Below are 13,541 nucleotides of genomic sequence, written 5' to 3' on the forward strand. Positions count from 1 at the left end.
TAGAGATTAGACTTACATCCAAAGCAATGGATTCCATTTTTTAGCTCTAAGAGAGCTGTTAATTTTTCAGATGTTAAAAAACTGTGGCTGTAGATGGCTTCTGCCTGTAGCGGAGACTTTCCTATTCTCTTTTACTACACTGTATTACGCAGGATGTTGGGCTGAATGGATTTTTTGGCTCAGTTGCAGCCCAAAAGTAAAAGACTTCCTCCACTGTGAGCTGTGATTGGCGACTAGGTAAGTGTTTAGTAGCTTTGTAGCAAAGCTTATTTAAATGTCAACAATACAAGCATGTCCCAGGATGATCCGAAACTCTTGAGACAGCTACAAATACATGCTGACACGTAAAGCTCTGCATTGACCTAAAAATGTAACATCATTAAATCTTCTCAGTTCTTTTTTTTAAAGGTTTCTTAAACATATTTATCATACATCTTATATTTGAGGTTAGCGTTTCATAACTAATTAGTTACTGTAGCTTTATCGTGTATCTGTTCTTTACTGAAGTATTTCCATTTTGGGAGACTTTTACTTTGTCACGACATTTCCAAGTCAAATATCCTACTTTTTTACTCAACTACATTTTGTGAAATCAGTCGTTCCTTTTTATTTATGAGTGGATAGAAAAAACACAATCAGGGTAGAGTGCGTTCTGTTTGAACTTGTTTTGATTGGTGCTTGGTGGTATCTACTGATCACCAACATACAGTTCGGCGTCAGTTTAGCAGCGAGCAGAACATTTAAACGAATAAATGATGGAAGAAACTCCTGACTTGAACTCGCCACAACACCTGAGGCCGTATTTGCGCAATTTTTTGGAAGTAATCGAAAACAAGGTTGTGGGCTCGTTATAATTTTATTAGATATCAGTGTTTGACTCAATAATATCATTCGGTTAATAGATTGTTGTGCTGAGAGTAACAGAGTCTTTTCACATAAACTTAGTTGATTAAGCAAAGAGTCTTGTGATAAAAATAATAATAGTGCATCATAGCCATAATATATCCTAGTACTTTGGATACTAGTGCATTTAAAGGCAAATACTTTTGTACTTTTACTGGAGTAATATTTTACCTACTGTGTCTACATAGTACATGGTTTGTGTACTTCATCCATCACTGCTTATATTCTATAATTTGTCAGAATATGATTTTGTTTCTTAAGTAAAGAGCCTTGAGAAGACTTGATTGACTTATTATTATTATTATTATTATAATAAGTATAAATATGGTAAATGTAGAGTTTAGGCTAATTATATCCTAAGTTTACAACCCACTGAACCAGTGTTAATATATGCATTGATAAATACTTAAAAGCACTTTTGTACGTCGCTCTGAATAAGGTCGTCTGCTAAATGCCGTGAGTGTAAATGTAAAAGAAAGATGCTAATGGGGAAAAAAAAATACCCAAGGCTTCAGGCTTCAGGATATGACTGTTAAATTGTGATCTGAACCTGTTTTCCCCTGTCGGCTGCACACCTTCGGAACTGTAGTGTGATATTAGTGCCTATATGTCATTTTTACAAAGTGATGACAGCAGCGGTCGGATAAACATCCTGTCAGCTCTATGAGGCAGAACCACTTAGCTGTAGCGGCTCAGCTCCTGACGGTGAGCTATTATAAGAATCGTCTTTTCTTTCCCCTACTCTGACCTTGGATCTCGGACGTTGTCAATATTAATAAAAACTGATGCTTCTGCAGGAAGAAGTGGGTAAAGCGGATAAATGAAGCTTATTTGGGCAATAAGTACAAAATAGTGACGAACAGTTGAGCAAATAATGCCTCGAGTAAGGATAAAAACTATTTTAGAGAGAAACGGAGGATAGGATGGAAAATTAGGGGTGTAATGATATACACAAGATTTACAAATCTAATGGAATTGATTTGGGGGGGACTCAATACAGTGCATTTTTCAAAAACAGCTAAAAAACAAGCAGTGCCTGAATATGTGCTAGTTTCAATTTATCAGAGCATTTAGATGGGACTTGCTGAGCAGTAGCGGGACCACTTTAAGTGTGAGCGTATGTGTATGCGTGTGTTTATTTAGTTTCACTGACCATGACAATACAGTCAATGGTATTTGGCCTCCATGCGCATCACCGGGAGAACTTTCCAGAACAGTAATACTCCGTTGCTGCTGTAGCCACTGCTGTTTATTACAAGGTAATAGAGCAGACATTAACCACTTACCTAACAAAATAAGATTTTGAAGCCCCTTTAGACTCTACTGAGTAAAGATAAACAGAAATTAGTTCTGCAGAGTGTAGAAAGTGTAGTCCTGTTCAAGTAGAAATTTTCAATACACAACGTGTAACATAAGCAGTATTTTATCCATTATTATGTCTGTATCAGTATGTCTGTTAAATGTTCTCAACGTCAACTCTGTCAGGTTCGCCCACATTGTTTACTGCATTATAAATGACACAGTCAACTGAACTGAACATTTTCTCACATCTGAGAAATGTGTTTTTTCAAGCTCATAATGCAAAAACAAGTATTCAAGGTTAAAAGTATAAATTCATCTGCTTCAACCTTGAACTGGTGTCAACATGACGGTGGTAGATTAGTAAAACATGTCATATAAGGAATGACTTCATTGGGACTTCACCTTGCTGAAAGTGTGAGCCAGGAAAAACTAGAGAGAAAAAAATACACGGTATTGAATGGGAAGGGAACAAATAAAAGCCACTTTTATCTTACAAACAAACAAGTGAAAAAGTTGACCCGTTCTTGCAATTACAGTACGTTCGAAATGTTTAACGCAGTGTGAAAAAGTCAAGTGCATGGTTATGTGTGGAAATGAAAAAGGATAAAAGATTTTTCTTTTTCCTATTCTGAGTGCACTAGAAGATCAGGTACCAAAGGCTTCACCTGAGTGTCCTGGGTTAAACGTTTTGCTGTTGTTTTTTTGTGATAGAACATGCTGTCCTTTGTGAAACGACACATAGAAGAAGGTTGCAAGAGAAAAACAAGGGTGTACTATTGAAATCTGAACTTTCTGCAGTTCACTGTGCAATGTTTTTTAATCTAACATTCCACAAGCTAACGATGTTAAATGGACAGTAATACACATGCAGTTACCACAATTTTTACATAAGTGGACCTTCCGAATCCGAGGTTCATGTTAAACTTTTCTTTTTAACACCAGATTCAAGTTATTGTGAGATACAAATGTTAAAATGTTGCCACAGAGGCGAGTTTCAGTAACGGTGTCAGAGCTGTGTGTTGGTCGTTTTTCATTTCTTCTAGCTGGAGCATTCTTTCTCCTGCTACACCTGGAGTTCATTAGCATATCCTTCATCCTACTATAGTCTGCTGTATTTTAAAGCACAACATTGCCTGAACAGTCCAGAATAGCAATAGCAAAAAAAAAAAAAAACCCAAAAAACATATTTTTATGTTACAATCTGACAATAAAATGATAAATGTCTTCTTGCACCAGCTAAATTTAAATTCCCGTAGGATAAGAAGAGTTTACAACTAGCATAGTGTACAGAAAACTATTACATAATCACAATTACATAATTTACTGTCCAAATTTACTTACACAGTATAACTGTATTTCACCAGCGAATCAGAAACCCATCTAGACAAAACATTATACGATAAAAAAAGTACAATAAAAACCTAATATAAATAATTCATTGGACATTTTTACAGAAATAATTAGATAACAAATATAAATTTAATAAATTCATAAATTAGTCCCTATAGGTTTATCCCTAATGAGCAAGCCAAAGGCAAGTATTACCTCGCTGAGATTGCATTAGGAAGAAACCTTAAAAGAAAACGGACTCAGAAGAGAACCCATCCTCATCTGGGTAACCCCAAATGTCAATTTATTATACTTTCCACTAGACTAATACTCAGTTGCTGCTGTAGCCACTGCTGGTTTAATCCAAGGTAATAAAGCAGACACTAACCACTTAACTAACAGCATTTTTACCCATGGTGTGATTTTTAAACTCCTTTTAAACTCTAGGACTAATACTGGGACAAGATAAACCGAGTGTAGGAGGTGTTCAATACACGGTGTGTAACATAACCAATGATCTATCCATTGTTATGCCATTATCTGTATCTCTGTTGACAGTTCGATGCACAGATGTGACTTTTACTCCTTCAAGACATGCTGCATTATAATAGACTATAATAGATTTGAACATTTTCTCACATCTGACGTGTTCTGACGTAAGGCACAAACAAGTACCCAAGGATAAAAGTTGCCTTTAATTAACATCAACATGACAGTGATTGGTAAAACATGTAATATAAGGCATGACTTCATTGTGACATCACCTTGCTTAAAGTGTGGGCCATGCAATGAGTCAAATTAACCTTAAACAGACTCAGAAGGGAACCAATACTCATCTGGGGGACACTGAATGTCCATTCATTATTTTTCATCATTGTTGTGGTTACCAACTGTTCACTGATGGATGCTTGAATGCGAAAACTGATCATGGTAAACTGTAGGCAAATTAAGCCCCTGTATCAGACTGTTTTTAATACAAACCAAATCCATCCTCGTGGTTCTTAAATTTGACTTTGGTTAGGAACTGTAAATGTGGAAACAGCTTCAGCGAGGAAAAACATTGATGTGTGTCAAGATGCACGGAATAGTTTATTTATTTTTATTTTTATTTTATGGCATTTTTGTAATAAACTAAATTTTAATATAAAGTGAACAAAAATATTCACGTTGAATATGCCAGATGCCATGTTCATTTGTGTTATTCGCTTTTGAAAAACAAATGGTGTAGCTATTAATGCCCAGGCTTCAACCGAGATGTTCAGCCTGTGTGACTGGTGTCTACTGATTCTGGTATGTAATAAAGTCATGCTGATACAAAGACTATCATTCAGCGATTCCCATTTCGAGTCCTGGCACATAAGTGGTTCACTGGCTGATTACCAATGCTTTAATGAGCTGAATCAGGTAAGTTAGAGCCAAGACATTTGAAAAAATGTGCAGCTAATGTGTTTTTCAAGGCTGCACTCCTGTAGTGTTTTAAGCATAGCCTGAACTGCTTCCCATCATCGTTTCCCCTTGGGGCAAATCGCTCTAGCCATCTTAAGGGCTAGTCCGATACTTTATTAGTTCCGGTGGAGTTTCTTTTATGAGGCTTTGGAGGATAGAGTCAACATCAGTGCAGCTTAATCCACAAGGCATTGCAATCTGACGAAATATCATTTTAAAAAGAAACCATGAAGACAAAAACATGCTCATTATTTTAAATGCACTCTATTCTCTGTTCTTTAATGTGAAAGAAAAAAAACCCAAAAACAATGACCAGGTTGAGGGTCTTCAGGGTCATTTGAAACTTCCTGCAATGCATTGTGTAACTTCCTTTCACTCGGAATTGACTGAGAAAAGCAAACGCCGGTGAAAGCGGTGGCTTTGAGACAGTGAGTCACAGACAGAGGCAGCGTTCTTGCATTATAACTTGATGAAATATTAAAACAGAATGAAAGCATCTTAACGCCAGCGTAGGTGTGGAGTATTAAAACGCAATGAGAAAGTCTATAGAGAAAGTGAGAAAATGGCCTTTGTTGAATCAACTGAGTTGGCTTCTGCTAGTTTCTGCCATATTAAGGATTCACGTCAAACAGACAGTGAGGTTATGTAGGACAGAAGAATTTAATAAACGCAATAAGAAAATAACTGGATAGAAATTGACTGCAAAACTGAAGAAGAATAACGAGAAAGAGAAAAACCTTTAAACTATCAACTATCAGCACTTATCAAGAGTTAGCTACTGTAGATACTTCAGGTGCTCGTATCCAACGCTGATCTTCTGAGTCCTGAAAAGAAACTGAAGGGTGTCTCAAAAACACTTTTGCTAATAAATGGATCCTCAGAACAAAAATGTTCATATTGGAATTCCTCTGGCCAAGCAATCAATCAAAAAACAAAGCAAGCTACTCCTGTCCTCAAGTCTTCAATGATATGGTAATGTAATAATGTATATGTATATGGTAGTGTTGAATATAATGAAAATGTAATGGTGGTGTTATAACATTAGCAGACTTATTATCTAGCTTAAGAGAAATTGCAGAGGAGGCGTTTTACAAAAAAACTCAAGGTGAATTTAATACCTGAAGAGAAACACAACACTCGCTAGCTTAATAACGCTTTACTTCGTAGCTTACTTACTTGCTACTTACTAAAAGATTCAGCTAGTTAGCTGGATACGTTAAATGTGTGTGTTTAAAGCTGTTACACTCCTTTTAGTCAAGATAATTTACTAACATAACTAGGCAGTCTAGCTAGGTTGAAAAAGCTAAGTCTTAAATCTAAAACTAAAATACTCTGTATACACTTGAATATGGATGTATGGAAAGCGGAAGAGAAATCATCTGTAAAACATTTTGCTTGCTGCGTTCACGTCATGCTAATTCAATCGAAATGATTAAAAGTATAACGTGTTATAGCTGCCATCAATTCTTTCGAATAAATTTAATCAAGTGAATCGCTTGAATTAATGACTTTATTAAATTAACAATTATGATGCTGTGATAGAAGAGAATTAAGACGTCAGTGGAAAATAATCAACTTCAAGGCTGGTTGGAATTCACTTAACTCTACTCTATACCTTGTGGTTTTTAATTGGTCGTGTGACTGAGTGAAACGGGAAAAAGAGAGAGAGAGAGAGAGAGAGAGAGAGAGAGAGAGAGAGAGAGAGAGAGAGAGAGAGAGAGAGAGAGAGAGAGAGATTAGCCTGTTTCCTACACTATTTAACTGCCACTCCTCAGAGTAATAAGTGTAGGAGTAATGGCAGCACATGGGGTGAGAGCAGAAACAGTCTGCATGGGAGTAAATTAGGTGCTTTACTGCAGGAACACTGTCTTAACTTCTCATTAAAGCATCAGCGCCAATGAGGACTGTTACGCCGCAGAAAAAAAACTTCAGCGTGGACCGATTTTTCAGTGCCACTCCCCCCGAGGATTCTGCATCTCCATATTAGTATTTACACATCCGACTCAGTCATTCTCTCTGTAGCAAACACACACACACACACACACACACACACACACACACACACACACACACACACACACATATACACTAAAAGATGTTTACTACTGACAACAATCTGAGAATCTGCTTCCTCTCTCCACGTCACATAACCCGTGTTCCCCTTGGTGACTGACACCGTTTAACAGAAGCTTGTTGTTTCGAAAGCAGATGGGTTGTGATCCTCACACCGCCTTCCTGAGTGTAATCAAATCTCGATCGTGTCACATGTTTGTAAAAATGAGTTCAAAACAGCTCAAGAGGTCATTTCACCTGGTGGATTTCAGTCCCGTTACGGAGATCGCCAGCACTCATGTGCTTGGCTGATGAAAGCTTGAACAACTCTTTAAAGACTTACGTGCGATCATGCAGAATCCGAAAAAGGGAACAGGACACTGTGTACTAAGAAATGAGATCAAGATGCAGTGATATGGGGTGTTAGAGCAGTTAGATCATGCCCGAATCAGACTTTTGGGGTTTAGTCCTGACCATATTCATTCCTGTTTGTTGAATGAAGTTTAACATATTTGTTAGACATTTCCCTTGAGAACTGTGAGAATTAACAGCTAGATCTCACAAACAGAACATCCTTCTGCTTTTCCTCATTTCCGCCAAATGAGTTTAATCCCATGATCTCTACTTCCAGTCTGTAAGCTCAACTAACCTCAAGTAACCTTGGGAACAATTACTACTGTGCACTGAACGATGAGTGTTTTCTGGATTCCTTTGGCATGTGGCTTTATCAATTTTTTTCCACTTAATGAGTCGAAAACCACTTAATATAAAGTGTATTGTATCTACAGTATGCTATGGCTACGTGGCTAAATTGCAGGTATTAACTATAGCTGATTGATTGTAGAATTTCACAAAATTCGAGGATACAAAACTGAAACTGAGGTACGCTATGTTAAAACTGTGCTAAAGAATACAAAATCACATGATACCATGTTGACATTCAGTGCAACCCAGATAAGGACGGGTTCCCTATTGAGTCTGGTTCCTCTCAAGGGTTTTTTCCCCATGCCGTCTCAGGGAGTTTTTCTTTGCCACAGTCGCCACTGGCTCGCTCATCAGGAATACAGTTATAAGCAAATAACTTATAGATATTAAAATCTTTTATACAACTTTATAACGGCTTTATCTCTGTAAATCTGCTTTGAGATAATATTGATTGTAAAATGTGCCAATTGGATAAAAAATGAATTGAACTAAATTGAATGCTAGTCACAAGAGTTGACTACAGTGGACGGATATGTAACGCCCTGAAAATAAAATATATTGAAATAAAAAACATGAAAAGGTTAAAGTTAAAACATAATTTTTTTGTTCCCTAAAAATACATTAAATATGCAAAAAAAAAAAAAATTATAACCAATGGTGTAAACCATGGTTTTAACAAAGGTTTATTGAATTGCTATGAAAACCCATATAGAAAACTGATATTCAGTCCAGAAATGCTTGCTTATGTTTGGAAGCATCTCCTGTCAGTCATTTTTGGATTAGAAATGAGTTTATTAAAGGGACAGTGCATGTAGGACGTTTTGGAGACAAGGTGAGGGAAGCGAGATTGAGATGGTTTGGACATGTACAGAGGAGGGACATGGGGTATATCAGTAGGAGAATGCTGAGGATGGAGCTACCAGGAAGAAGGAAAAAAAGAAGAAGACCAAGGAGGAGGTTTATGGATGTGGTAAAGGAAGACATGCAGGTAGTTGGTGTGAAAGAGGCAGATGTAGAGGACAGGGGGGTATGGAGACGGATGACCCGCTGTGGCGACCCCTAATGGGAGAAGCCAAAAGAAGAAGGTCACCCAAGACCCTGGGGATAGTACCCTGGGTGGGAATCATTCAAATGGTCAGACTCACCTAATCATTAGACGGTTAATCTTTCTTTTTTTTTAAAGGCCAATGTTTCCTAATGCATTTTCAAACAGTCTTTTTTATCAGACTCGTCTCATTTTTTAAACAGTTTGACAAAGTGTCTATAACACGATCTGTAAAAAAAAAAAACTTATCTTGAACAGCGAGAGCAGTCACTGTCAGCCCTAACGAGAGCCTGTCAAGCTATAGGCACCTTATCTCTCTGTTTTATTACCTATTCATTACCAGTAGGAAACACCTCTGTAACTATCCCATGCTGATTCCATCGTGCTTATTAAGCATCTGATTGGCTTCAGATGAGCCTGCTTGTATTGATTAGATGAGAAATGTCCTCCTAGCAAAACAGCAATCAGTAAGCAATTACCAGCATCATGACTCATTAATTATTTCATCATGAACTAATTTGTTGTTTGGATGGAAAACATATTACGGCTTATTTGAAATGAATCCTCAACGGTTTAGAAGGGGGATGTCGAAAAACAGAAAAAGGATTTCGACAAGATTTGCGATGGGTAGAATGAAATCTGTTTGCCAAGGATCCACTGTAATCCTCTGACAGTCATCGCTGCCATCTGTAGCTTGGAATAATAATAATTTAAGTGATGTTTTTGGCAATTTGGCAACAATAACAATACTTTCATCGCATAGCAACAAACTCAATCAGAATACAATTTCTATTCAATTAAATTTATCAAACCCTGGTTTTTGCTGTAGAGGTGAACATCATGATGAAAGAGATGAAAAACGATTTCCTTTACATGTATTCAAATTAAACTTCATCTGGAAAATAGTCAATACTTTTATACCATAAGATCTGTGACGTGTATATCAGTTCGGGTTTTGATTCGTGTGGTATTCGTGTTATTCTTGTGAGAAGTCGGAGGTTGACACTTGGGGATTTTTGCTAGCGTAGGTACAACAGTGTTTAATAGAAGGACGAACAGGAAGTGAAGCGCTGATTACGTAGGTACAAATCCAAGGATGTTCAGAAAAACATTTGCATTACAAAGATGTACATTATACGACAACATCGAAGAATGACTATTGAAGAAATGGGGCCATGCTAAATGTATCTTATTTTTAAAAACGTGAACATTACATTGTGGTTTCTGGTCCAAGCATGCATTTTTTGCATGTGCTAAATCATACAATAATCTTCTAGTGCACATGTTTCTTGAATCAGCAGTGTAAATCTTTGTTAGCATGTTGAGTGATAGGATACTGGAAAACCCTAAGAAACCCACGTTGACATGGGAGAACTTGCGAAAAGAGTGCGAACAAAGACTTCAGAACTGTAAAGAAGCCACACTCCCCACTATGTCGTCATGTCGACCAATCTCTGGACATCCAAATGACACCCACATGTCCGACCATCTAACCCAGGGGTCTCCAATCTTTTCCACAAAGGGCTAGTGTGGGTGCAGGTTTTCATTCCAACCAATCAATGGTCACACCTGATAGTCATTGAAAATCAAGATCATTAGATTTGAACAGGTAGAATCTGGTGTGGACTTGCTTGGTTGAAAACTTGCACCCACACTGGCCCTTTCTGGAAAAGATTGGAGACCCCTGATCTAACTCATATGTGTGGTTCTTTCCCAAGCTGTACCAAAAAGCTAGAGGTGCACAAATATATAGGATCCCTTTCCCTGAGATCACTTCCTGTCGCTGGAGCCTGTTCCTGCATGGCAATGTTCCATGAACTGAAAAGTCTGGAGTATAGGAAATTGTATATCCTGATCCCGCATGACCTCTGGAATGAAATGGAACATTGACTAAACCCCATCCCTTCTCACCTGACATCAGTGCCTGACCTTGAGCTATTGTATCTGGTAAAAAAAAAATAAAATCACAAATCCCGACATCTACGCTCCAAAATCGAGCAGCCTTTCGTAAGAATGGGGTTATGATAAATGTCAAACGTGGGATTCAATCTGGAATGAGATGCAAGAAGCATTGGTGTGTTTTAACAAGTGCACTACATAAACATGGTATTGAGATGAAGCCTGGAAGAGCTCGCTGAGGTTGAAAGGTGTCTCCAGGATAAGAACAGTGATGCAACGCTTCCTTTCTTGCTGAAAGGCAAGGTGTTTTTGGATGAGTATTAGTTGTGAGTTGAGGTGTATTTCGGGTGGAGAGCCGGTGTGTAATAACTTACAGTGGCACCAGCCCAGGTGGCAGCACCAGTGCAGCTTGAAGCACTTGCCGTGGCTGTGCGTGGCGCAGATGGAGAGCCCGTCGCACGGCAGGAAGTCGGGTCTCCCCGCGCAGCTCCGCGCCAGAGCCTGCGCCTCGTCCAGCTTGCCGCTCTTCGCTCCTCCCGACGCGGCCATCTCGCCCCGCGCGCCAGGCGGCGGCCTCCGACGATCACAGTCCCGGTCCTCGAGAACGCATGCGCTCCGAGGAACGCTTCTTACGGCGCTACGGGTGCGAAAAAAAAAAAGTCCAAATGCAGGCTAGAATTCCGTGGAGGTTTTTTTTAAATATATATACTTACATATATATAAAAAATATCCAAAGTAACTCCTAATGGGGCTTTGTGAAGCGAAACATCCCGTACGCACGCGCGCTCCCGGTCTCTTCGCACTATAACTGTTATTATATATAATAAACATTTACATGCCTTTTTTTTATTGAACGTCACTCCCAAGCAGCTGTTACTAATCCACCCGGTAACGATGGCGGCCGCTGATGTGGAACTGAGAATGTCGGAAAACAGAAAAGCAGAATCGTCCCCGTTCCTCCTTTTCCGCTCCTCTGTTACTCCGCCTGCTGGGGTTCCTGCTTGCGCTCGCGCTCGTGTTCTCCCTCAACTTTCTACTGAACCCGAGCACTGAGAATCAGAGTGTCCGGTTACCGGCGAAGTACCCCGTCTCTCTCTCTCTCTCTCTCTCTCTCTCTCTCTCTCTCTCTCTCCCTCTCACTCTCTCTCTCTGTGCTTGAACACTTTTGCACGCGCTACGAGAACCACCGACTGTATCGCACAATGCACGCGCTCTTCTCTCTCGCCCTCTCTCTCTCTCTCTCTCTCTCTCTCTCGCTCTGTCTTCCCCTCCCTCTCTCTCTCTTTCTGTCTCCAGTGATCTAAAATATCATGCTATGATAGATAGTCTAAAGCACAGACAGACAGACAGACAGACAGACAGACAGACAGACAGATAGATAGATAGATAGATAGATAGATAGATAGATAGATAGATAGATAGATAGATAGATAGATAGTCTAAAGCACTGATTGATAGATAGATAGATAGATAGATAGATAGATAGATAGATAGATAGATAGATAGATAGATAGATAGATAGATAGATAGATAGATAGTCTAAAGCACTGACTGATGATAGATAGATAGATAGATAGATAGATAGATAGATAGATAGATAGATAGATAGATAGATAGATAGATAGATAGATAGATAGATAGATAGATAGTCTAAAGCACTGATAGATGTATGATAGATAGATAGATAGATAGATAGATAGATAGATAGATAGATAGATAGATAGATAGATAGATAGATAGATAGATAGATAGATAGATAGATAGTCTAAAGCACTGATAGATAGATAGATAGATAGATAGATAGATAGATAGATAGATAGATAGATAGATAGATAGATAGATAGATAGATAGATAGATAGATAGATAGATAGATAGATAGATAGTCTAAAGCACTGATTGATGATAGATAGATAGATAGATAGATAGATAGATAGATAGATAGATAGATAGATAGATAGATAGATAGATAGATAGATAGATAGTCTAAAGCACTGATAGATGTATGATAGATAGATAGATAGATAGATAGATAGATAGATAGATAGATAGATAGATAGATAGATAGATAGATAGATAGATAGATAGATAGTCTAAAGCACTGAATTCTTGCAAAGTAGTAGAGAAATGAAAAAATTAAAAGACAAAAAGATGTGTTGTTTGTTTTCACTTTGACATTTTGCACGAATTCCTTTAATTTTCACGTGTGATTTAAAACAATGTGGTGATTTCCACATCAGTTCTATGTGAGGACTATGTCTAGTATTTGATTTGATAGGAATAATGATGTTACTGTTTTAGCTTCATAGTCACGCTCAATACAGGGAGAGCTGATCAAAATAGATTGTGATGAAAATGGATATTCCTTGTGTCGAAGAATAAAGAGCTCGACACCTCTCAAAAATGTGATCTGAGGTTTGAACTGGGGTGTCAATTTGAGTGCCTCGAATTATTAAAGTGTTGCAGCTGCTATCCGAGTGGCCCGTGCCACAGAAATCAGCATTACAGTCTATGTGCAATTCAGCACTTGAGTTCATCTACAATATAGAGTAGATTAAGAGTAGCGGGGAGTAAACAGGGAGGCGTAAGTCAGCTCATAGTACATCCAGCCTTTATGAGCTCATGACTGGTAAACATGGTTTTGATTGACAGGAGAGAGTAACACCCATCTTCTCCACCCAAAGAGCACAGCCAATTTCTCCCTTCCAGCCACAGATGGCTGTGGCATCGATCTCCCTATAATAAAATGAATGCTATGGCAATCAGGATCTTTGGACACAAATAGTAACTTTTTATGTAGCTATTGCTAATTTCCACCCACTAGCTACTTCTCCTTCTACAGCTGTAAAGCAGGTATTACCC

The 13,541-nt window shown here is 38.4% G+C and overlaps 1 protein-coding gene across 2 annotated transcripts in view; it reads right to left on the minus strand.

The window, feature by feature from the left end:
* Window positions 1–11,983, minus strand: part of LOC310716116 (UPF0524 protein C3orf70 homolog A) — a 26,538-nt gene extending 14,555 nt beyond the window's left edge. The window contains exons 1-2 of one of the 2 annotated variants that reach the window (XM_083522993.1): window positions 11,395–11,941; window positions 11,056–11,318 (exon numbers count right to left, since the gene is read on the minus strand). In XM_083522993.1, coding sequence (XP_083379119.1) covers window positions 11,056–11,230 — 175 coding nt within the window. In that variant the 5' untranslated portion in view covers window positions 11,231–11,318; window positions 11,395–11,941. Of the gene's footprint in view, window positions 1–11,055 lie in introns of both variants that reach the window. The other variant, XM_083522992.1, reaches the window with a different exon arrangement.
* Window positions 11,984–13,541: the final 1,558 nt, after the last annotated feature.

This window comes from Silurus aristotelis (genome assembly GCF_946808225.1).
Source record: "Silurus aristotelis genome assembly, chromosome: 20".
NCBI lineage: Eukaryota > Metazoa > Chordata > Actinopteri > Siluriformes > Siluridae > Silurus > Silurus aristotelis.